Genomic DNA, 23,760 nt, shown 5'->3' with positions numbered 1-23,760 from the left:
GGCGGGGCGCCGGGGGCGGAGCAAGAAGTGACGACAGAAGCGGTGGGCGGTGCCACAAGATGGCGGCCATGGTGCTGGCGGCGACGCGGCTGCTGCGGGGCGCGGGCTCGTGGGGCCGCTCGCGGCCGAGGTGAGCCGAGGGCGGGCCGGGGGCCGGCCGGGGGCCGGGGCAGCCCGAGCCCTTCTGGACGCCCCGCCTCTGGCTTCCCCATGCCGTGGCGCGGCGGCCGGTCAGCGGGCTGGGGGTGCGGGACCCCGGCCCCGTCCCCGAGGCGACGGGGGGGCTTCCTCGTCTGGCGCCCCGGGCTCCGGCCCCGAGCTTCATCCGTCTCTCCTCTCCCTCCCGCTTCTCCCGGGCGGTCGGGGGGCTTGTCCGAGGTCACGTGTCATCTCCGCCTCGGGCCCCTTCCGGCCGCGTGTCCCCTTGTGAGGCCGAGCCCGCGGAGCCAGGGTTCCGTGGTGGCCAGAGCCGTGCCCTTGGCCGCGGTGCTGTGCACTTCCTCTGGACCTCGGGCCTTTCCCACACGGGCACTTGGTTTAGGCGACAGGTGGGGTTTTGCCTTCCCGCTGTGTACAGGAGTTGCGTGGGAGCCGGGTGCTGTGATGACAGAAACCAGGCGGTGGGTTCAGACAATCGCGCACCTAGAGTTTCAGCTTTGAAGCCGAAGTTCAGCGGTAGGAAACAGGAGACAACTTCAGGAAGAATGAAGAGCAGCCTCCAAGGAGGTGACGTTTAAGCCAGGAGAGGTGGGGAATGAGAGAAGGGCCAGCGCTGTGAGCAGTGCAGGCGAAGAAGGCAGGCCCAGCTGTGGGAGTGATGAGCCCAGCCTGTTGAGAGAGGGTGCACCTGGTGTGGCGGGGCTCCCGGGTTAGGAGATGAGTTTGGAGAGTGAGTCAGGGGTCAGACCATACAAAGCCTTTGGGACCTGGTAAAGAGGCGTGGCTTCCATTTAGACTCCAGGGGGGCTGTTGAAGGGCAGAGCTTGGTCAAGTGCTCTGTGAGTAGAAGTTGGCTTAACCCGCACAGCCCCCACCCCAAGGGGCTGTTACTACTGTTTCATAGACACAGCACCAGCTTGCCTCCAGTGCCTCGGCTCAGCCAGAGTTTGTTCCCTCAGGGGTGCTCTTGGTCACCCCTCTGCTCTCTCCCTAGGACGGTGTAGAAATCCTCTACATAAAGAGATGCAGACTTTTCTGATGCGTGAAAAACACAGCTGCACCTTGGTGGCCACCACGGTTTACACTGTTCTCTCTCTCTTGTTTTTTTCTGGTTGTTCCAGGCGTCTTGCAGGATGTCAGTTCCCCAAGCAGATATTGAGTCTGGGCCCTGGCCGTGCACGTGCCGGGTCGTAACCACTGTACTGCCAGGGAAGTCCGCATCATCTCGTTTTTCTCATACCTGGACCGCCTTCTCTGTTTCAGGTTTGGAGACCCTGCATACAGACGGTTCAGCAGTGGTGGTGCCTACCCCAGCATCCCCCTCTCTTCCCCCTTGCCCGGAGTACCCAAGCCTATTTTTGCTTCAGTTGACGGACAAGAAAAGTTCGAAACCAAAGTGACCACACTGGACAATGGACTCCGTGTGGCATCCCAGAATAAGTTTGGACAATTCTGTACAGTAGGAAGTAAGTACTGTTGGTAACGTTGTGGGTGTTCCTGTTTGTTACAAAATGCACACACCTCAATTGACTTAGTTGTAATTAGGGCATAGTTAATGAACTGTACCCTAAGTGAAAAAGCACATTATAGCATCTGAAAATTTAGTAGCTGGAGAATGAACAGTGGCTGTCTCGGTGGTGGGCTTTTCCCCCCCCTTTCTACCTTTCTGTTACTCTAAAAATTTTCTACGGCGAGCATAACATGGACAATTCTGTAAATACTGACGTATGTATACAGCTGTGAAGTGTTCAGAGTCAAGACAGTGTACATGCTCCTCACTCTCACGTGTTTAAACTTGGCTGTTTAGTCATATTCACACTTTTAAAAGCTTTAAGTGTTTCCTCTTGAACATTGTGTTTAATCTGTCAATTTTCTTTTTATCACCAGTTCTTATTAACTCTGGATCAAGATACGAAGCGAAATATCTTAGTGGAATTGCTCACTTTTTGGAAAAATTGGCATTTTCGGTCAGTGTCCAGTTGGTCATTTTGAGTCTATGCTTGGGAAGAACCTATCCAGTTTTCCTTTTTTAGAATGGCAATTTCCATAAGTGATTAAGTTGCTGAGTTGATATTAATTAAGGGTATTTGAGTTAAGAAAAGAAAGTTGATTTAATGTGTTTTGAAAGCAAAAGTAAAGTATTTTCTTAAAAATTGTATTTTGGAGGTTGTTTTGGACTGCTTATTTAGGTTCTCTTATTTTTCTAGTCTACTGATCGATTTGGCAGCAAAGATGAAATTCTGCTTACCTTGGAGAAGCATGGGGGTATCTGTGATTGCCAGACATCAAGGTATGCCGGCTTCACACACGGATTCCCCTCGCATCACGTGGAGCTACAGCTCTCCTCCTTGCTCACAGTCCCCTGAACCCCTCCCTCGAAGAGGCTGTGGAGCCGAATGATGAGAAGCAAGCCCTGGTCCAGGCAGAGAGCTGGTGGCGAATTGGAAGAATGGACAAACTGTGAGGGCCACAGGGTCTCCAGGAGGCCATTTCCCGGTCGTTGGAGATGGGCTGCCGGCTGAGCACAGGGGGTCTCCACGGGGCTCACAGAGCAGGCAGAGGGTGGCCCCACGGGTGATGGACCTCAGAGCCAGGGACCCAGGGTGTGGTGGGAGCGTGGAGGATGGGCCTCTAACTTGGTCTGGAGTCAGGAAAGTGACTTGACGTTTGGCCTGGTTCTTGAGGGAGTTTGCCAGGTGGAACGATGGGAGACAGCGGCTCAGACCCGGGAGTAGCAATCGCAGAGGCTCTGCCTGAAGAGGCAGGGGTCTGTTTGGGAGGGGGGTTCACAGACAGCTAGGGGTGTGGCGGCCAGACAGGTGGCGTCTGTCTAGTGTAGAGCGTGTTCAGAAAGCTCTGTTCAGGGCAATATGAGATGAGCAAAGATCACGGTTTGGGGGTGGGGCCCGTCGTGCGGCGTTTGGAATCTCGTTATCAGTTCCCTGACCCGGGGTCAAGCTTGTGCCCCCTGCAGTGGAAGTGCAGGATCCTAACGTAGGGACCCCAGGGAAGCCCCAGGCCATACTTGTTTAAGTGGTTGGTTATTTCCATCTGAATGCTACGTAGTGAAATGACAAGGATTAGAGTTAGCGTGGTCTCTGTGTTCACGTGTTCGAAAAGAAGTCTGCTGAGAAGCTGGTGATTCCCAGCTGCCTGTGAGTGAAGTCAGACTCTGCCTGCGGTGTCATCCAGAGCCTCTTCCTCCGTGTCCCCAGGTCCCCTTCTGGTCAGGCGGGCCTGAGTCCTCCTCCCACGCAGCCCACCCACTCCCTGCTCCCCGTCTGGCCCTCTCTCGAGGTCCCGCTCAGGACGGCCCCTTCCCTGCAGAGGCCCCGGGGCCGTCTCTGCTCCAGGGCTCGCTCTTCTCCTGGCCGCTGTGCTCTGTGGCCTCCTCGCTCTGCTCCTGGTCGCTGTGCTCTGTGGCCTCCTCGCCCCTCTCCTGTGGCCGCTGTGGTCTGTGGCCTCCTCGCTCTGCTCCTGGCCGCTGTGCTCTGTGGCCTCCTGCCTGGTCGCTGTGCTCTGTGGCCTCCTGCCTGGTCGCTGTGCTCTGTGGCCTCCTGCCTGGCCGCTCCTCCGCCCACACTCGTGGCTCTGGCTTTCAGCGCCCGTGCTTCCCCTTCCGAGGCGACTCGGTGCGCCTGTCCCATCGCAGCGCTGCTGTCTGAGGCCAGGTGTGCACCCCACGGACTGGCCACGCAGCAGACAAGCAGCACGGGGGGCAGGAACAGCTATGGAGGGGCCTGTGCTGGCGACAACCGCTCAGAGCCCCGCTGGTTGGCTGGACAGTGTCTTCCACTCCAGCGCTTAGCCTGCGTGCAGGTGTGGATTCTGCCTGCCGAGGGTTCGTGCTGTACGACAGGGAAGAGAGCAGCGCCGGGTGTGGGCTGAGCCTGGATGCAGAGTGGCGTTACCCCCACCCCACCCCGCGAACGCCTGTCGTGACCTCAGTGCCCCCAGGATTGGTTTTGTTGGTTTTTTCAGAGACACCACCATGTATGCTGTGTCTGCTGATTCTAAGGGCCTGGACACCGTGGTGGGCTTGCTGGCAGATGTGGTCCTGCACCCCAGGCTGACAGGTGTGCGCTCTGGCTGCTTGAGGGGTCCCTGGGGGTGGGGTGCCGGGAGTTGTGCCGGCGTCCTGCCCTGGGGAGGGGCATGGTGTCCTTGGAGCCTTGGGCTGCCCGACCAGGGATGGCTGGCACAGGGACATGCTCACAGTTGGAAGTGTACTTGATGCTGGGTGCGTGACACGCCTTTCTCTGCTCTGTGGCATCTGCAGTGGAAAGGCAAAGGCCCCTGGGGTGGCGTTTATATACTGAATGGTGTGCTACCAAGAGTCTCCGTGCCCGTCTTCCCCCGCCTCCCACAGCCTTAAGAACGGCAGGATTTGAGCTCCCTGCCAGGAGAGGGGCCAGACAGGGCTGGCTGCGGTGTTTCACAGCAGCCTGGCCTTGGGGCGGTACGGGGGTCCCAGGCTACAGGACCACATTCACGGTCCTCTGGCGTTTGTTCAAGTGGCCTGAGGAAACGGCCCCCTGATGTTGGTCTGTGCACGTGTCTGGGTGGACGGTTGGGTCCCACGTGCCTCTCTTGGGAGGAGGTCGCGCCTCAGAGCAGGTCCATGTGGTTGCCTCGTGCCGGAGCGTGCCCAGTTCTCCAGTCTGCCTGCAGCGTGGGCCCCGTCCCCCCGACTCGCACATACATCCCTCAGGACTGTCCCAGGGGAAGGCAAAGGAGACTGCCAGCGCCCACGGGTCAGCGACATGGCCTGTTCAGGGATCCAGGCTCCAGGTGGCTCCTGAGCCTCGATTTGGTTCTTTGCAGACGAGGAAATTGAGATGACGCGCATGGCTGTGCAGTTTGAGCTGGAGGACCTCAACATGCGGCCCGACCCGGAGCCGCTCCTCACTGAGATGATCCACGAGGTGCGGGGGTGCGGGACGGCCCCGGGGCCACCTCTGGGGACGTCTGGGATTTCTCAGCGTGTCAGTTGTGCCCGTTGTAAACTTTCCAGTCCTCAGAGCAGTGAGAGCTCTGGGATGTGCCTTTTACGTTTCTTATGAGTTCTTGTTCTGGAGAGGCAGATTTTACTATTTTTGTAAACACACAAAGCTGCTCCGCCAGACAGCAGCTGAACCAAGCAGCCGGCAGGCTGTCCCGTCTGGTGGGAGTCCCACGGGCCAGCTCTCTCGTGGGGGCCCGGCCGCCTTCTCCCTGTCACGTGTGCTCCTCTCGCTTCCTGTGCCAAGGCCGCGTACAGGGAAAACACGGTGGGCCTCCGCCGTTTCTGCCCCGTGGAGAACGTCGGAAAGATCGACCGGGAGGTGCTGCACTCCTACCTGAGGAACTACTACACCCCTGACCGCATGGTGCTGGCCGGGGTAGGGGTGGAGCACACGCAGCTGGTCGAGTGCGCCCGGAAGTACCTCCTGGGGACCTGCCCCGCCTGGGGCACTGGGGCAGCCGTGCACGTGGACAGATCAGTGGCTCAGTACACCGGGGGCATTGTCAAGGTAACGCCGTGACCTCGGGCTGCGCACGCTTTCTTGGACTTCTCTTTAGGTGCTATCTTACGTTTATCCTGTGGGTGTTTGAGTTGATGGTGTTGTCACAGCTTCACCTGAACCCAAATCCTGCTTAGAGCTGAGTTGGCCCAGAGCCAGAGGCTTGAGTGGCTCTCGCCTCTCCAGGGCCTGCCAGTGTTCACGTGTGACTTCTGTAGGCCTGCTCGGAGACCCCTTGGCCTGAGGAGCGCCAAGGCCCAGTGGCCCGTCCCTCAGAGCGCACGCTCATTCTGCTTGGTTGCAGCTGGAGAGAGACATGTCCAACGTCAGCCTGGGCCCCGCCCCATTCCCTGAGCTCACGCACATCATGATTGGCCTGGAGAGCTGCTCCTTCCTGGTGCGTCCCACTGGCCAGGGGTCTGGGGTGGGCATTGCCCTGCTGAGCGCTGCTCCAGCCTCCCACAGGAGGGGAGCATCACCTCCCCCTCATGAGCCCCCCCCATGTCCCTGCAGGAGGGGGACTTCATTCCCCCTACCCCCCATGTCCTCACTGGAGGGCCCTTCCCCTCCCTCCACTGACCCCCCCATGTCCCTGCAAGAGGGGGATTTCATTCCCCCCACTGACTCCCCTCCCCGTGTCCTCACAGGAGGCCTTCACCTCCCCCCACTGACCCCCCCCTCCCGCCCCAGTGTCCCCACAGGAAGGGGACTTCATCCCCCCCCCCCGTGTCCCCACAGGAAGGGGACTTCATCCCCCCTCCCCCTCTGTGTCCCCACAGGAAGGGGACTTCATCCCCCCCCCTTGTCCCCACAGGAAGGGGACTTCATCCCTTTTGCGGTTTTGAACATGATGATGGGCGGGGGTGGCTCCTTCTCGGCCGGCGGGCCCGGCAAGGGCATGTTCACCAGGCTCTACCTCAACGTGCTCAACAGGTGGGTTGGGCGTGCCGCGTCCGGTTGTGCTGGGGCCCCAGCCCGGCTGAGCGCACCTTGGGGCTGTGACGCCTCTCCTGTGTCCCTCGCAGGCACCACTGGATGTACAACGCGACCTCCTACCACCACAGCTACGAGGACACGGGCCTGCTATGCATCCACGCCAGCGCCGACCCCAGACAGGTGAGGGCGCCGCTCTCCCCCGGGGACCAGGCCTCAGGCCACGGGGCTCAGCTGGCACGCTTGTGTTTCCCGCTCTCATGCAGGTTCGAGAGATGGTGGAAATCATCACAAGAGAGTTTGTCTTAATGGCTGGGACGGTGGACGTGGTGAGTACATCCGCGGTGCTGGCTGGTGGAGAGTGCGGCATGGGGGTGGCCAGCAGCGGGCCTGTGCTCCATGCCCACCCCAGCAGCGGCGCAGTTGGGACAGTGCTGCCCACAGGCGGGGGGCCTGTCCTCGCTGGTGTCCCTGCTGAGGAGCCCCCAGCCCGGCCTCCTGGGCCTGCCCCGTGGCGCCTCAGCCACCTGCGGAGGAACCGGAGAAGCGCCCCACAGAACAAGCCAGCCACCCGGGGTGTTTGTCTCACCTTTTCTGGCTGGTTTAAGTTTTGTTTCCTTGTTTGTTTTTTATGCCATACACGTTTAGAAGTCTTGTTTTTTCCTGGACCAGAGCTGGCACAAATGAGCAGGTTCTATATACACGGTCACGTGGCCCATGCTCACACACACCCACAGGCACCAGCAGCAGAGAGCCCGGCATGTGCGCCGTCTCCTCTGGGCGAGTGCTTCGCCTCTAGAGCTGCTTTCTGCACGGCCCATCTGCAGACCATGCAGTCACCACGTATTTCTTCCCTAATAAGAAAAAGAAGCATGGTCTTAACAATAAAAACACGTTTGAAAGTTTACATTTGACTTCATTAGCGTTTTCCCAGAAAAATAGTATAGTGTTTTTCTCTCAGGAGAAGCCAATTTGAGACAAAAAGTATTTGCCTGAAGTTGCAAAAGTGAAAAGTCTTACACTTCCAACTTGGTCGCAGAGGCCCCAGGTGCAGAGCTGGTAGCGTGAGCTCTGCTGCCTGGGCCTTGCTCCTGGGCTTGGGGGAGGCCCTGGAGCCGACGTCCGATTTGCTTTCCTTGTGATTGCCGTGTGCGGCCCCCTTTGGGGGGAGGTTTCTCCTGCTTGTGTCACACGGCAAACTTTAAACACAAGCGCTCCAGGGAGGCAGAGCTTATGCCTGTTTGGAATGTGGCCAGGGTCCTGTTAGTGCGGTTCTCCCTGACCCAGAAAGCCCCGAGGATAAAGCACGGCGGTACTTGACGGTGACTTGGGCGAAAGCCTGGGCCTGGGGGGGTTTCCTCCCTTATTCAGCCCAGGGTAAGCGAAGACCCTTTCTCAGGACACATCTGTCAGCCTCTGCTGCCTGGGCTGCGTGCCAGGGGCCGGGTGGTGGGGTGCGAGGACTGAGCCACGTGCCCCCGCAGGTGGAGCTGGAGCGGGCCAAGACACAGCTCATGTCCATGCTCATGATGAACCTGGAGGCCCGGCCCGTCATCTTTGAGGACGTGGGGAGGCAGGTGCTGGCCACCCGTTCCAGGAAGCTGCCCCACGAGCTGTGCGCACTCATCCGTGAGTAGGGTTCCCAGGTGGGGCCCCGCGGGCTCGTGCCCCGCCTTGCCCTCGCCCGGCGTGCTTCCCAGCCCTGCCAGCGCCAGCTTAGCGCCTTACTCGTGCCGCCCCAGCTTTTTGCCCCCTTACACACGGGCCTCGCAGCCCCTCCAGGTTTAACACGTTCAGCAGGGACCTGGGTGGAGTGTGTGGCCAGAGCCCGCTGCACGTGGAGGGGCAGCAGCCCCCACGGCGGCTCTGTACCAGGCGTTGGCGGTCTCCCTGCTTGGACGTCCAGGCGTGCCCTAAGCTTCATCTGCCTGTGACTCTCAGCTTCTGCAGATTGCTCTGGGTCTGCAACCCCGGAAGGGTTCGCCTGCCGCCTTGTGGAGGCGCCTCACTGGGGAGAAGTGTCTCCTGGGTGTGGAGGCCTGCTGGGAACCACGCTTGCCCCACGTGTGCGTGAACTTTTTCTTCCCTCGGAGAAGCCCCTTGGCGCTTGAGAACCACAGTTCTGACCTCCCCAAGGCCTCATCTTCTGTAGGAAGCTCGTTCCTGGGGTGTCAGTCCCTCCTCTGAGGCTGGGCTGTGTGCGGCCCCACAGCCCCCTGGCTCCGGCCCCATCTACTGTCCATGCAGCCCTGAGGGGTAGCTTGTCCTCTCCTGTGGAGTTGCATAGGTGAATCAGATGAGGCCTGTTTTTTCCCTTGGTTATTACTAACTTTCCTGGGAATGAGCACATCCTTGTGTGTCTGAAACTGACCCTTGCCCGCTCACTGAGACCTCGCCCTGACCCGCTGCAGCCCACTCTTGGCTGCACTTGGACACTCTGCAGTCCTAGCGCCGCTCCCGGCAGGTGGGGGGTGATGGCGGGGGACTCCCCGCCGTCTGTTCAGGGCTGCCACCACAGTGTGGAGAGGGCTGGGCTGCGGCAGGGTGCAGGGTGGCCCTGACACCTCTGCTCCTGTGCCAGGTGACGTGAAGCCGGAGGACATCAAGAGGGTCGCCTCCAAGATGCTCCGCGGGAAGCCCGCTGTAGCCGCGCTGGGGGACCTGAGCGAGCTGCCCACCTACGAGCATGTGCAGACGGCGCTGGCCAGCAGGGACGGGCGCCTGCCCCGGGCGTACCGGCTCTTCCGGTAGAGGCGCCGCAGCGGCGCGCCCCCTGTGTGTCTTGGGGGTGACAGCAGGGCAGACGTTCATGGCCTGGGACTTCCCTGAACCTGAGTGGAAAGCTCAGCAGAGCACACTTCCTTCAGAAGACAGGCCAACCAGCAGAATAAAGGTTGCTCTCCAGCCCTGTGGCCGGAAACCAGGGACTCGCAGGGAAGGGAAGCCACCGGTGGGGGTCAGGCCAGGCTCACCTTCCTGCTTGCCCAGGAATCTGGGCAGGTGGGGGCACCACGTGGTCCCTGAAACGAATGGTGTTGGAGTGGGTGAGGCCTGATGTCTCCTCGGAAGCCAGCGGGGGCCACCAGCCTGCCCGCTTCTGGAGGCTGTGGCCATCCACACCAGCATCTGGGGTCCCAGGGTGACCCTTCATCCCGCTTGACTGATGCAGGGAAGCTTCTCCCTTTCCTGACCTCCGAGGTGTGCAGGCAGGGCGGCTGGGCCTTCTGAGACTTGACTGGGGGACGTGCTGGGCGGCAGGAGGACCAGGGCTGTGTGTGGCGCCCTGCAGGGCCAGGCGGCCTTGGTGGTGGCACTGCAGGGCCCGGGCACTGCACTGGCTGCCTCGCCCTCCAGACGCTGTGGTTCAGAGGGAGGCTTCCTTCCTGGCCGTCAGCGGGGTGCACAGCTTTGTAGCCAAGAGTTGACTCCAGGCCGTGTGTTTTGAAAGCCCAAGGGCAGTCCCTGCTGGGTGCAGGAGTGATCTCAAGCCGTCAAATAAATGTTTCAGCTTTGGCGTCATCCGTCATGTCCACTCGCCTTGCCACAGCCTGTCGCCACACCTCTGTCCCTCTGCTGCCGCACAAGAGCCCTGGCCTGGGTGGGAGGCTCCAGTCCCTGCCCTTGCTCGGCCCTCTGCTGCCGTCTGCTGAGTTGGGGGCCAGGGCGCGTGGTGGGGGGCCAGCAGCAGGGAGCCCAGTGGTTGGGACCTTCTGTGGTCATTGCGATAGGACAGAGGGAGGCATGCTGGGAGCTGCTCCCAGCCGGACTGTGTCTGCTGGGGGGCTGGGCCCCGGGGGTTTCGTTTCCTGGACGCCTGCCCCCCACGTCACTGACCCCCCCCCCACTGCACTCAGCCTCATGCGGCCCCCGCCCCCCCACGCTGTCCACTCTGTTCCCAGAGCCCTGCATGCCCCTTTGTCATCCTCTTAGTTGGCACCCCTGCAAGGTTGTTCCTCAGGGACTGCCTGGCTGGCAGTCCACACCCACGTCCTGGCGGCAGCCTGGTGCCAGCCTGTGGCAGGACTCAACACGTTTGAGACAGCAAGAGCCAGGTTTTACAAACCACCCTCACACGTGGTTGTATTTCAGTTCTTTATGAAGCTTATTTTGTAGACCCTGGTCAATTTCATTTTCATTAATTTGAATTTCAACCTAACTTTCCAAGTAAAATCCCATTCATGTAAGTCTAATCGGTTACATAAAATTTACCGCTTCACTGTGGACTCGTGAGATGTGTGCAGTGACCTCCCCCGCCGCCCGGCCCCCACCAGCCCAGGACATGAAGCTCAGAGTCTAAAGCAAAACTAATTCACGCCAGTGTCAATGGCTTTTCCCTGATTTGTCAGAGAAAATGCTGAGAAAGAATCCATAAAACTCTATTCATTGTGACCCCTGTTACCACAAAAATCTGTAATGAGACTTCCTGTTAATTGGTTCAAAGCTCAATGGTACATTCATCAAAATTTTTTATACATCCAGTCTGAAGAATTTCCAGAAATCAGATGGGATAGGCCATGCATTTTCATTCATGGAATTTTCTGAATTTGTATCAAAAGACTGCGTGTGTATCACTTTGAAATGGAGACACATTTTGGAAGCGGAGGCTAATGAAAGTTGGATACAGTATTGGTTGGAAGTGACTTAATATCACTCAACAGGATCTGTCGAGAACACTTACCTGGGGCCGTGCGCAGGTGTAAACGGGCCGGGGCCGGGTGAGGCTGAGCTCCCCCCATCACAGTGACCGCCTGTGCTTGCAAGGGCCTTGCAAGGACAGGTGTGCAAGACTGGTCTTTCTAGGACCCAATCTTTGGCCAGAAAGAGCTTGAGATTCAATATGTGCATTTATTTAAAAATATAAATATGGAAAAATAAATAATTTAAAAGACTAGATTGAATGCCCCTAGATTTTCCCACATTCAAAGCCTATGCTTTTTTTTTTTTAAAGAGAGGGTAAGCCACAAGGCAGTAACGGGCTGTATACCCTTTAAGAAAAGACATCGGTGGGGCGGCCTCGGCCAGCAAAGTGGCGACACCCCGCACTTCCAGCGGCTGCTGAAGTGCGTCCCTTATGCTGCTGCTCTGGGCGGACGTGACCTCAGCAGATGGACCCGACGGCTAGGGGAGGACAGCAAGGCAGCCTGTGGACCTGAGCAGCAGCTGCCCCTCCCAGTTCCCAGCAGCGCACCCTGCCCGCCACTGGGTGCCAGAAAGGCAGCTCTTGGTCTGGATTGTGGTGGCGGGGGGTGGGGGGGGGGTGCTGCTTCAAACGGTGAACCAGGATGTGCACACGTGATCACCTAACACGTGAGGTTAGGGCGCCTGCCCACAGGGCCTGTGACCTGCGCTCGGCCAGCCCAACTTGGTCCTTCTGCCGCTGACGGCCGCCACGGTGCGGGGAGGTCAGGGTCGGGCCCACGCAGCCCAGCCTGAGAGGGCTCTGCGGGGACACGCTGGTTCCGTTCCGGGAAGAGTCCGTCCCTGGGGCTTCCTCAGGAGGCCTCAGGAGATGGTGCAGATGGCGCTGGCGTGCTGGCTCTTGAGTCCTTGCTGCCTCTGGATCTCTCTGGAGATGCGTCTCTTGATTCCCAGCAGGTACAGCTCCCGGTCGAACTTGCCGGCGGCTAGTGGGATGCTGGGGAGGAAGGGCCATCAGGAGGGCACTGTCCTCCCGGCCCCCGCACCGGGGCGTCAGCTGCGGGCAGGCGGCATGTGGAAGAGCTGGGCATAGCTGAGGCCTGGGCCCCTGGGGCTGCGCCCAGCCCCACCAGCCGTGCGCCCACCCGCAGATGTGTGCCGGCAGCCAGGGGATGCTGACTCCTGCCTGTGCCAGGCCAGCCCCTTGGTAGGTGGCCCCCGCCGCCCACCAGCTGTTTTAGGGGGCATGTGTCTGGGAGGCCTGGCTGGCTCGGGGTGCGGGCAAGGTCCCCACCCTCTCGTGCATTGCTCACCTGACGTTGGCTTCTGACCCACTGCACAGCCACCTCCCCTCGGGGCACCTAGAACCCTGCTCCCCTCGGGGCACTGGGACATGCAGAGACCAGGCTGTGCTCTCAGGCCGCCCCCCGCCTGGGGCCCGGGAGCAGGGGCATCCAAGGGTACTGACTTGTCTCTCCCCGGCCTCACTTTGACCCGGAACAGGCCGTACACGGGGCGGTGGTCGGACGTCCTGACGCCGGGACAGGAGGAGTACTTGATGGGGCAGATGTCGCCCCTGTGGCGGCTCCTGTACAGGATGCGGTCCTGCGGGGGGTCCCGGGGCCAGTTGGCGGTGGGCTGGGCCGGCCTGCTCTCCCCTCGGCTACCCTCCAGCCGAGTCCCCGAACACGGAAGCCCCCAGGAAGCCCGGCCCGTGCTCCGCAGCCCTGTGGGCAGCTCACCGTGTAGGACGGGGTCCTCTGCTTGGAGGTGGTGTCATATGAGTCCTTCCCGACGTCGAACTTGTACGACGGCAGGAAGTGGATGTCCGGCTCCTGGAAGCCCTTGAAGATGGACCCTGGGAAGGGGCACGGCCCCGACTTGGTGGCGGCTCGGGGCCAGCCCCACCCCACCCCTTGGGCCCGCCCGACCACAGCGGTGCCCTGCCCACTCACCTCTCTGCATCTCGCGGGTGAGCTGGTCGTGCTGCAGCAGAGCTTGCACGCTGGAGCCGAGGTCCTGCTTCAGGATGGCCTCCACGGCCGCGCGCCCCCCGCTCAGGCGGAAGTTGAAGTCCCCAAACCAGAAGACCTCATCGAAGCGGGTGGTGACGTCCGCTGGGGCAGGAGCGGCAGGAAACTGCGTGAGCCCCCCACCCCCGCCGTGTGTCTGCACCCTGACTCCAGGTCAGGACACTCCCCCACACCCCTGGAAGCGGGTGGCAGACCAGGACGCCCTTGGGGCTCAGGGCCAGGGAGCCATGGGGTTGGGGGGTGTCCATAGCTTTCTGGGTTCATGGGGTCACAATTCGGGGAGCCTGGTGCCAGACCTCGCTTCTGGTTGGTGAGCGACTGCAGACTTTCCTGGCCGCCTTGGTTCTCAAGGCTCTAAACATTCCTCTCCATTAAACCACCCAGAGAGTGAGGGTAAAGCTGCTCACCAGCGTCAGAGCGGTAGGGGCTTGTGTCCGGCACGTTCTTGGGCAGGGCGAGGCCCTGCACGGTCTTGCTGTAGTCCACCAGCCGCTCGCCCACCTTCCCGTCTCCGGCTGCAAGGACAGCAGGGTGGGGCCTCTCCACAGGCAGGTTTCTGAGCCCAAGCTTTGTGCCTGGGGGTCGGTCCGAGACAGACCCCCTACCCAACAAGGTCTAATCACCCAGCATCTGCACCGTGACCTTCCCCTCGAGGGGTCTGGGGCTCACAAGTGAAGGGGGGCCTATAGGTGAAGGGCTTACAGGTGAAGTGGGACGTGATGAAGAGCAGGGAGGTGCCGAAGAAGGTGAAGCTGACGCCCAGGGCCCCCTTGGTCTTGATCTGGGACACGATGCGAGTGGTCACCGTGGAGCTCTCCACCTCTGTGGGAGGAGCAGGGCTGACCCAGGCCGTTCTGGGGGCCGGCCAGGCTGCCCGCCCCCACCCTGCATGCCCAGCCCGGGGCACCCACCTGAGCAGAACCAGATGAGGTCCCTGCGGATGAGCACGGCCATGTAGAGCGCGCCGTGGGCCGCCGAGTACAGCATGACGTAGTGCGGGCCCAGCGTCTCCTGCAGCCGTGCCTCCCACTCCCGCCTGCGGGTGGGAGGCGGTCAGAGCCGCACAGCTCAAGGGTGAGCCTGGGTCTCCCCCTGCTGTCTCCGCCATGGCCACGGTCCTCCGCTGACTCCCAGAGGCCAAGAGCAGGAGCCCAGACCCCGCCCGCCAGTGTCCGGAGCAGACTGGGCACCTCCACTCTGGCCAGGCCTGTGCCGCGACCCTGCCCCAGTCACCAGCTGAACTGCCCACACGGCCGGGACAGGTGAGCGATGAAGTTCAGAGGCTGAGCTGGGGGCCGCGCTGTGCTGGGTCCCCCTCACTTCTCCCGGAGCAGCTATCTATTTACAAGAAGCTTAGGTGCATTTCTTTAAAATTCTGCGAGTCCCCACTTGAGAAGAAAGCGATCCCGGCTGAGCCCAGGCTTAGACCACAGCTGCTCATGTCTCCCCTCCCACGGGGGTCTCGGGCAAAGGACCGAGACCAGTTCCCAGGACCACACTGGAGCGGCGGGTCAGGGACGCAGAGCAGGTGGGGCAGCAGCAGGGGGCGGGCCCCGGCCCTACCTGTCGGAGCAGCCCTCCTGGACGCCCACGACATACAGGTCCTGGGCCAGGTCAGCCTCGGCTGGCAGCAGGAGCTCGTCCAGGTTCGGCGGCAGCTCCTGCAGAAAGGCAGCTTCTGGCAGGGGCTGCAGGGGCCCCACGGCGGGGGCTCTGCTGCCCGGGCACCCTTGACCACACACGGGGAGCCGCTAGCCCGGGCAGGCTGCCCACCCCTCCCCTGGCCTGTCCTCACTGGGCCTGTGCCCCATCCCTTGCCGGGGCCCACGTACAGCAACTGTGCTGCCTCCGGCCCCTGGGCCTGGCTGCCCACAAGGGGACGCCCCCAACACACCTCTGCCCTCACAGCAGCCCGGGGGAGGAAAGTGGGCACCTGGCCAGCGGTCTCCACTCCCCCACCAGCTGCGGCCCGGGCGCTCTGAGCCCCAGGTGCAGGCTAGGCAGTGGACAGCGGAGCCGGCAGCCCCCAGGTGCAGGCTAGGCGGTGGATGGCCAGCGGCTCGCAGTGGACAGCGGAGCTGGCAGCCCGGGCACCCGTCGGCACTCCCACTCAGGTGGTGGTTTTGTGGGGAGGGGCCTGTCCTGAAGCAGCCCCATCCATCACCCTGAAGGATGGTAGCCAGGGACGCGGCCACTTCCGTTCTTTGGACGGGATGTGCTTCAGCGCACACCAGCGACAGAAGGCACTCCAGACAGGGCCAGAGACCCCGCTGGGCATTAGGTCGCCCGCCGTCTGGAGGAAGCCTGTGGCTGGCCCCAGAATTGGAGCCTCCCCCACACAGGGGTGGAGACCCCTAGCTGTGGGAAGGGATCCCCCAGGAGACACGGGGTGGCTAGAGAGAAAGCCCCCACTGGGCTCCCCCAGAAATCAGCGGGCGAACCCTGCCCCCTCTGGCTGCGGTCCCCCAGGGCCCCGGCTCACAGGCGGGATGGACACGAGCCCCGACCACGGGGATACACGGCGGGAGACAGACCCAGACCAGGGCGTGGACGCCCGCCCGCAGTGTGCATCGGGGCACCCGTGTCCCCACACGCTTGTGGGGATCCAGGAGGTGCTCGCACAAGTGGCCCAGGGCGACTAGAATAGTGGGGCCGCCTGATGGCTGAAGGGTGCGGACGCTTGGAGGCCAGGTGGGGCGTGGGCTCTCAGCAAATCTCTGCTTCTTCCTCCCAAACCTGCTGTCAACCTAGAACTGCTCTAACACGTACAGCGCCTCTGCAAACCGAAGCATTTGTGCCACGTGAACCAGTGGAGAGGTGGGCAAGAGGCGCTGTGATGGCCCAGGGGCTCCTCTGCGTGCCCCAGGTAAGAATCCAGAAGGAACCCTGCCCCGTCCCGTGTGGGGCCGGCGCCTGCTCACCTTCTGGCCCTGCATGTTCCACGTGGCCACAAACAGGGCCACGCTCCGGTCCGGGAAGTAACGGGCCAGCTCATCCGCCCCCATCAGGGCCCCACTTGCCAGCAGGCTCCCCTCCAGGTAGCTCCTGCGGAGACAGGCCAGATTGAGCTGGGGATCGCAGCAGACGGACCCAGGGAGGGGCTGGGAGCAGGACACACCTCTGGGGCTGGGAGCCCCCTCCCAGAGCTGGAGTGGCCTCAGGACCCTGGGGGGCTAATGGGGGGAGCACAGCTTGGAGAGCCCCTGGAGTCCAGGGAAACCCGCCGTGTCCACAGCTCTACAGACTCCTGGCCTCCGGAGAGGAAGGGACAGGCAGGTGAAATTTGGGGCTTTTGGGGGGACCCTCTAAGGGCAAGGCTCTGGGAGGGCTGCAGAGGTCGAGGTGGGCTTCTGGACTGTAAGAAGACTTGGGGGGACATGCCCTTCTCTGAGGCTCTGGCCTCCGCCTTGCCATCCAGCACTGGGAGCTTGTAAAGGCTGCCCGGGATGCCTCTGTCTTCGCAGGTTCAATCCACTGTGGGCTCTCACAGAATAACTCTTGCAAACGGTGCAGAGTCAAACACCGCCACCGAGGCCCTGCGAGGACTCTGCCTGCAGGGCTGTGCCCCCGTCTCCACTTAACCCGAGAGCAGCCTCGTGCATGCCCAAGTGCCAGGGAGACTTCATTTAGGGACAAACCCGAGATTCGTGTGATTTTCACACGTCCACAAAAGACTATTAGTACTGCCTCGGTTTTTTTTTTTTTTTTTTTCCCTTCCCAACTGTGTGAAAACTGTTTCCCTTGGACCCATGACAAGGACTGTGCCTGACTGATCAGGTTCCCAAAGACAGAGGGGAACGCACAGGCTCAAACATCCAGGCTCAACCAGTCCATCCTAAAGGAAATCAGTCCTGAATATTCATTGGAAGGACTGATGCTGAAGCTGAAACTCCAATACTTTGGCCACCTGATGCGAAGAGCTGACAAGTTCAAACGTCTCACTTGCTCTTTTCATTCCAACTTGCTTAGAAGACCATAGACCCTGGCTTGCAGAGATGGGCACCAATCCCTTGGAAGGAGATGAAGTTAGAGTCCAGTCCTTACAAGCTCACATGAGAGGCTCTTAAACCCTGACCAAGCTCTGCAGGACAAGAACTCATGATGTCAGGAGGCAGGTGCCTCCCTGAGGCCACCCTGTATTGATGATCCCGTCGGACTGCCTGCAGGGCTGCCTTCTCCAATCCAGCCCTGTCTGCATTGTGTGCAAAAGGCAGCCCCTCAAGGGCACAGTCCACACCCCTTTTCTCCATCCTTGGCCTTGATCCCGGCCAGGTCCGGGCTGTGTGCAGCCCACAAGCTGAGACTCGCTCCTACACGTTCAGTGTTACTATTACTCCTTTTAAATCAATGATGTTGTTTATTCGGCTGTCACGGGTCCAGTGAAGCAAGGAGATCCAACCAGTCCATCCTAAAGGAAATCAGTCCTGATATTCATTGGAAGGACTGATGCTGAAGCTGAAACTCCAATACTTTGGCCACCTGATGTGAAGAACTGACTCATGTGAAAAGACCCTGATGCTGGGAAAGATTTAGGGCAGGAGAAGGGGACAACAGAGGATGAGATGGTTGGATGTCATCACTGACTCGATGGATGCGAGTTTGAGTAAATTCCAGGAGTTGGTGATGGACAGGGAGGCCTGGTGTGCTGCAGTCCATGGGGTCACAAAGAGTCGGACACAATTGAGCGACTGAACTAAACTGGGTCTTAGTCATGGCACGTAGGAGCTTCCATCTTTGCTGTGGTACATGGGACCTTTAGTTACGGCACGCAAGTTCTTCATTGGGGCATGTGGGATTTAGTTCTCTGACCAGGGATTGAACCTGGTTCCCTGGGATTGGTCAAGTCTTAGCCAATTTTGACCACCAGGGAAATCCCCTACACTTTTCAGTGGTTGGGGAAAAGAAGTATCTTTGTGCCGAGGGAAAACGACCTGAAAGTCACATTTTGGCCTCCTTGAACAGAGCGTTCCTTTGTCTTACACACTACACTGCTGTTAGTGTGTGTGGCCTGGGGCTGCTTTTTCGTCCCCACGGCAGAGGTCAACACTTGCCAGAGACTGCGTGGCTCACAGACTCGAAACAATCAGTGGTCTGGGTTGGAGGGGTGCGCCGGGGCCAGTGGGGGCAGGCAGGGAGAGTACAGGATGGCTTCTGAGCCGCAGCCCGGGCTGTGGCCGCAGCGTGGCCCTGAGCCCAAGCTCCTGGAAACAGCAAGCCAGCAGACAGCCGGTGGCTGTGGACGGGTCAGGCTAGAAACCCCTGGGGACCGGGTCTGGGGTGCCCCAAGGCTCCGGCTCAGGGCAGGGGATTCAGAGCTGGAGATGGGGGTAGCACCTGCCTCCCCTTCAAGATATAAATTAGGCGATAATTGGGACTAACCACTCAAGCCCTGTGAAGCTGGACACCCAGCATCCTCCTTGCCCATGGGGTCGGGGGCCGAGCCCTGCCTGTTAGGAGACTCTGGGGCACTCCTGAGCGTCAAGGACGGAGGTCGGGCTTCTGCCTGCGCCCCTCCCTGCTGGAGGTGGGGCAGCCTGGCCACGCCCCCGGGGCCCCCAGCCCCATCCAGCTCTCCATCCTGGAAAAGTGCCAGCAGGGGCATGGGGCACGGCCGCCTAACGCTGGTCCTCAGCAAAGGGATCGTGTGGCCATGGGTCCCGGGACACACCTCAGAGCCCTGGGCCCACCTGCACACGCGCACAAAGGGGTGCCCCCGACAAGAGCAAGAAACAGGAAGGAAAACAGGCCCGCCCTGCGTGCAGTGGGGTCTGAGCACCTGACAGGTGCCTGTGGGGCTGAGACGCAGAAGGAAAAGCTGGCGGGTACGGCTGGGAGAGGGGGGTGGTAGGAGATGGCCTACGCACGCTCTCAGGAGAACCTGCCCGTGCGGCTCTCACAGGGCCTCTGAGGGTTCCCCGAGACCCGAGGCCGCCTCCCCCAGGGCCTTACCTGCTCCGGACATCCTTGGCACGGATGGGCGCCAGGAGGCTGAAGGTGGACCTGGACGAGTGAAGGGAGCAGTCGTCGTAGGCCAGGGGGCTCGGGGGCCGGCCGGGGCCCAGGCTGCTGTGCGCCCGGAACAGCCTTGCCTGCAGCCGGAGCTTGTAGTCGGTGTGATCCGGGTCCACCTTGTTCGCTGTCCGCAGGCCTTCGGAGGCCACACTGCGGGCCATGGCGGGCAGCGGGCGCGGGGAAAGCAGGCTGGCCAGCCGAGGGGTGCTCCCGGCTGAGGCCCCTTCCCGGTGCAGCAGGTCCAGGGACGTGCTGATCATCCCGGAAAGACAGTTTCCCCATGAGGAGGGCCCCCCGCTGCCTGGGGCCCTGCGAGCTGTGGGGATCTCCTGCAGGGAGGTGCTCAGGCAGGGTGGGGAGCCATTGCGGGCAGGGGTCCCGGGGGCCTCGTCCTGCAGGGAGCCCCCCGAGGGGCTGGCCCCATTCCGCACAGTCAGGTCCTCGCGGCTGGTTCGAAAACGCCTCTTCCTCCAGCCCTTCTCATCCAGGGACAGCGCCCGCTCCAGCCTGGGCCTCGGGGGCGGCGGCTTCGGGGTGAAGGGTCTCGCTTGGGCCTGTGGGTCCTTGTTGCTGACTTGCTCTGGGGTATCCGGGGGGAGCTCTGAGCTCCTCTCGGGTCCCCGACGGTCGCCAGCAGCGGGGGACCCCAGGCAGGGGACAGGCTCTTCAACACTGTTCAGAAGCAGTCCCTTGAGCATGCTGCCTTCAGGACGCAGATACCCCTGGACAGTGGGCTGCTGGGAGGCGGTCTCTGACTGCTCTAAGCTCGCCAACTTGGATGGCATAGTCCGGGGGGCCAGTCCTCAGGGCCGGGGGCAGCCTGGCTGACCCAGGAAATGGCTCCTCTGGGGGCTGCTGCTGACACCCAGGGTCAGGGCCGCGTGTTCAGCCATGGCTGGGGGGGGCGCAGAGCGGAGGCATAGCAGCAGCTCCCCCTCGGGCCTGGGGTGGTCTAGCTCGCACAGGACCAGCTGCTGCATGGCTGGGAGCCCCGAAGGTCCGGAGTCCCCAGAAAGTACCTAAGGGAACACCCTGCGATCAGCCTTTATCACCAGGGCGGTGATGCCACTCAATGATCCTGAAGGACAGCATGGGGCAGGGTGATGGAGCGGACAGGTCATTAAAGGCCCAGCAAGAACAAGCATTTAGACGTCCTGGCCCGCTGGCTCCACCCAGGAGACAGGTGAAAAGTCCAGCATCTTAGGATGGAGGGAAGTACCCCTCTTGCGGGGCAGGGGTGGGCGGGCAGGGGCGCTGCTTCTCACTTGGGGAGCCAGGGACCCAACTAGCCAAAATTTCCGCCCCAAAGGCGTAGGTGCAGCCTCGGAGGGGGAGCCGGCTCGAGCCCATTCCCGCCCCACCCCCCCACCCCCGCCCCGGCCGCGCTCCCCGGGGGTCAGACAGCCCTAACTCGCTCACCTGCACGCCCACCACCATCGCTTGGCCCGCAGATCCCGCCCCGAGAGCAGGCGACCCTGAGCAGGTCTGCGCCCCGGCCGCGAAGGCCCCTGACTCAGGACTGGAGTCTGGCCCGGCCGGTTGCGCGCTCCCCAGGTTAACAACCGCCCGGAGCCGCGGGGCTGGGGACGGAGTAGGGGGGACGAGACCCGCGCCCGGGGATCCTGGCGCGCCACGGACCCCCGCGCCCCGCTCCGTGACGGGGAATCCCACAGCCCGATCCCGCCCCAGCGACCTGTGCGCCCGGACTCCAACCCCGGGGTCGCCCCGCCCCGTCCGCGAGCCCAGCTCGGGGGTCGTCCCGCCCAAGGCCTCCGCGCTCCAGCCCAGGGGTCACTCGAGGCCTAGGTCGTGCTGGCCCCGTATCCCCGTCTCGGACTTTCTCCAGGACAGACGCCCCCGCCCGGGGTCATCGTGCCCCGCGACCCCACCTCTCGACGCCGCCAACTCCCCAGCTCCGCGGGCTTCAGCGGCCTCTCCCCGGCAACCGGCGGGCAGGGTGGCCTGGATCCCGGGGCCCGCAGCGGCCACTGGCGGCCGGAGGACCCAAGCGCGTGGAGCGAGAGCCGAGGGCGGAGGGCGCCCTCGGGTGGGCGCCGGGAGTGCCGGCGGCTTCCTTCCCCGGAGCGCAGCTCGCGCCCCGCCCCTCGGGCCCGCCCCCAGCCCCGCCCCTCGTCTCCGTATTTGACCAATGAGGACCCTCGGGGCCCGGAGCCTAGAAAGCAGAGCGCTACCCTGGTTCCTCTTCACTGCCCTCAGGATGGGTTTTCCCGTTCGGCGCGCCCACCGCCCGTCGGCGAGGAGCCCCCTTCTCCTGGGAGGGCCCTAGCGGGCGGGTCTGGTGCAGGGACAGAAAGCAGTGGCCCAGGGAGCCCTAGAAGCCAATCAAACCCAGGGCCCCAAAGGCGTCAACAAACAAAGGGAGACAGGATGAAAGGGCTTGAGAGCGCAAAATATTTTATTTAACAATTTGCATTTAGGAAAAATAGCAGCTCCCCCCTCAGAGGAAGCTTCTTGAATCAAAACTCGCCGGCGGTCGACAAAGACAACAGGTAGGGCCACGGGGGGGGGAGGTCTCAGCCCGGGGGTCGCGCTAGCACTGACCCTGGACACGAGACCGCCCGCCAGTGAGGTGTCACATCTGTGACGCGTCCTGGAAAACCGTTCTGCGGGTCCTTCCGAGACGACCCAGTGGACCCGAGGGCCCTGTGCTGACCCCACCCCACCCCACTCAAGCCCGACACCTGGATTAAAACCCAACAAACCACGTTCCCCAGCGTTCTACAGAAATTATTTCCTAATGATTTTTATAAATATTTAAATCTTTTCTTTAGTCCCTTTAGACAGAAGAATGTGAACAGTTTTGAGAACAGTCGACGAAGCCTTAAAGCTGGGTCCGCCAGGAGGTCATCGTCCTGTGCAGGTTCACAGGCTGAGTCAGCAGGTGAACCACTGACAAGTCTGGGGCCAGAAAGGTCGGACTCTGGAGCGTCAGACAAGAGACAGCTGCAAGCCACTGTCTTCAGGATGCTACCAGCTCCCTAAGCGACGCAGCGGTGAGAGGAGGCCATCAGCTGACAGCGCTGCAAGGGCTGGCCACGGGAAGCAGGGCCTGGTGGGTCCACGGAAAAACCCAAACCAAACCCAGAGTCCCAGCTGTGACACTGGGCCCGTCGCTCAGAACAGCTCCGTCCCAGCTGACCCCTCTGACTGCTGGAAGCCTCCTGGTCCTGGTGAGGCCACAGGAGACCACGCAGAGCTGGGCACGTCTTGGCTCCAGGAGACAGAACACAGGTCAGAAGCAAGGGCTGCTCTCAAAACCTAATGGAACTGCTGCTAAAGGAAGCCCAGTTTCCTCTGAGACGAAGCACCCTTCCAGGCTCAGCAACGTGGGGCGGGGGCTGACCTGACCGCCTCTGGGAGCAGGCACGCAGGCGAGCTCCTCTCTGAGTCAAAGGTGCACCGTCTCCTCCTGGCGTCTGAAAGGACCTCTGGGCTCTATTTGGCAACGATTCCCCGCAAGGTTTTGAGGCCTTAGTTACCGAGAAGCACAATCCTCCTGTAGCCAAGATGCCTTCAGCTTCACTCAGTTTCACCCCCTCAAGTGACTGCAGATGCCGGATCCTTAAGTCACCCCTTTGGGTCTAAGAGTCACTCTTCACCCAGCATCTCGAAGGTGCGGATTAGTGTTGAACACTCCGCAAGTCATTTCGGAGTTGCTGCATTCACACCCGTTGGGACAGACTGGAGTCGCAGGCCGTTGGCCTGACCTCGGGGCGGAACAGCCATCTCCCGTCCTGGTGCTATTCCAGGACGCGGCCCTTCTAGCTTAACGCTGGGTACTTCCTCTGGCCGATCCTCCCCGTCCTTGAGCTTCCTGAGGCGGCAGGGGCCTGAAACAACAGGGACAGGACTGGGGTCCGCACGCTGGCCCAGGGGGGCCGTGGAACAAGCAGAACAGACGATGGGTCTCGATAGACAGGTGTGTGCTGTCGTCTTGTGTGCAGCCCAGGCCCGACTAAGGCAGGGGGGCGGGGGGAGGCTGCGCCCACAGCCGGGTGTCTGAGGAGCCCCAGCGGACGGGGGTGGGGGTGAGGGCAGGGAGCACCTGGGGAGGCTGCATGGTGCACGGGCGTTTACTCTGGGTCCCAGGAAAACCCTAAGCGAAGTCAGAGTCAAGCTTTGTGAAGGCACCAGCAAGGTGAAGATCCAGCAGAGAAGCCGCCCCTCAGCCGTGGAGTGGAGACGCAGCTGGCGGCTGGGAGCAGGGAGAGCGCAGTCGCGGGGGCCCACCCGAGGGAGCCGGAGGCTGGGGGGTCTGCCCGTCAAGGTCAGGGAAAGTTTCGAATTCCTAAAGCCAAGACCTCCCCGCAGACCCCCTCCTCTATTGCGTCCCAAGACTGCCCCACCTCCCGTCCACTCTCTCCAGGCCAGAGCCTGGGAGGGAGACAAATGAAAGGACGCATTTCCGGCCTGAAGGTCACCAGCCACCAGGTAAAGAGGGGCCAAGGTCAGCACGGGAG

The 23,760-nt window shown here is 61.6% G+C and overlaps 3 protein-coding genes across 12 annotated transcripts in view; 1 reads left to right on the top strand and 2 right to left on the bottom strand.

Moving 5' to 3' along the window:
• Positions 1–9: 9 nt before the first annotated feature.
• On the top strand, positions 10–10,115 carry PMPCA (peptidase, mitochondrial processing subunit alpha). The gene is made up of 13 exons (XM_069579885.1): positions 10–130; positions 1,423–1,625; positions 2,047–2,126; positions 2,367–2,449; positions 4,141–4,235; positions 4,984–5,084; positions 5,409–5,672; positions 5,968–6,060; positions 6,478–6,596; positions 6,689–6,779; positions 6,863–6,925; positions 8,081–8,225; positions 9,178–10,115. Exons 1-13 carry the CDS (start codon positions 60–62, stop codon positions 9,345–9,347), a joined length of 1,578 nt encoding a protein of 525 aa, XP_069435986.1. The 5' UTR covers positions 10–59; the 3' UTR covers positions 9,348–10,115.
• Positions 10,116–10,674: 559 nt separating this feature from the next.
• INPP5E (inositol polyphosphate-5-phosphatase E) lies at positions 10,675–21,377 on the bottom strand. 7 transcript variants are annotated; one of them, XM_069579881.1, is made up of 11 exons: positions 21,169–21,377; positions 19,217–20,298; positions 16,189–16,312; positions 14,831–14,928; positions 14,179–14,303; positions 13,970–14,089; positions 13,675–13,782; positions 13,190–13,351; positions 12,977–13,092; positions 12,703–12,839; positions 10,675–12,231 (listed from the first exon to the last, which is right to left on the bottom strand). In XM_069579881.1, the coding sequence occupies exons 2-11, from the start codon at positions 20,062–20,064 to the stop codon at positions 12,099–12,101; spliced, it is 1,971 nt and encodes a 656-aa protein (XP_069435982.1). In that variant the 5' UTR covers positions 20,065–20,298; positions 21,169–21,377; the 3' UTR covers positions 10,675–12,098. The 7 variants fall into 7 exon arrangements, with proteins under 7 accessions (XP_069435982.1, XP_069435981.1, XP_069435984.1 ...); XM_069579880.1 differs by having other exon boundaries at positions 12,723–12,839; positions 21,169–21,253; XM_069579883.1 differs by having other exon boundaries at positions 20,699–21,198.
• A 300-nt stretch (positions 21,378–21,677) lies between these two features.
• Positions 21,678–23,760, bottom strand: part of SEC16A (SEC16 homolog A, endoplasmic reticulum export factor) — a 31,082-nt gene continuing 28,999 nt past the window's right edge. For all 4 annotated transcript variants that reach the window (XM_069579872.1, XM_069579876.1, XM_069579874.1 and 1 more), the window contains one exon: positions 21,678–23,130. In XM_069579872.1, the coding sequence (XP_069435973.1) occupies positions 23,062–23,130 (69 nt within the window). In that variant the 3' untranslated portion in view covers positions 21,678–23,061. The remainder of the gene's footprint in view (positions 23,131–23,760) is intronic.

Source organism: Ovis canadensis, chromosome 3 (genome assembly GCF_042477335.2).
Source record: "Ovis canadensis isolate MfBH-ARS-UI-01 breed Bighorn chromosome 3, ARS-UI_OviCan_v2, whole genome shotgun sequence".
Lineage (NCBI taxonomy): Eukaryota > Metazoa > Chordata > Mammalia > Artiodactyla > Bovidae > Ovis > Ovis canadensis.
This window is presented reverse-complemented; position numbering and strand designations above follow the sequence as displayed.

What these genes read in the sequence shown, in the direction of transcription:
- INPP5E (XM_069579877.1), bottom strand. Translation starts at nt 20,064, where the DNA reads ATGCCATCCAAGTTGGCGAGCTTAGAGCAGTCAGAGACCGCCTCCCAG. An exon ending in GCCAAGGATGTCCGGAGCAG is followed by an intron (nt 16,313 to 19,216) that starts GTAAGGCCCTGG and finishes CTGTCTCCGCAG; the next exon opens with GAGCTACCTGGAGGGGAGCC. An exon ending in CATCACGTCCCACTTCACCT is followed by an intron (nt 13,783 to 13,969) that starts GTAAGCCCTTCA and finishes CTGTCCTTGCAG; the next exon opens with CCGGAGACGGGAAGGTGGGC.
- PMPCA (XM_069579885.1), top strand. Translation starts at nt 60, where the DNA reads ATGGCGGCCATGGTGCTGGCGGCGACGCGGCTGCTGCGGGGCGCGGGC. An exon ending in TCACTGAGATGATCCACGAG is followed by an intron (nt 5,085 to 5,408) that starts GTGCGGGGGTGC and finishes TCCTGTGCCAAG; the next exon opens with GCCGCGTACAGGGAAAACAC. An exon ending in ACACCGGGGGCATTGTCAAG is followed by an intron (nt 5,673 to 5,967) that starts GTAACGCCGTGA and finishes GCTTGGTTGCAG; the next exon opens with CTGGAGAGAGACATGTCCAA.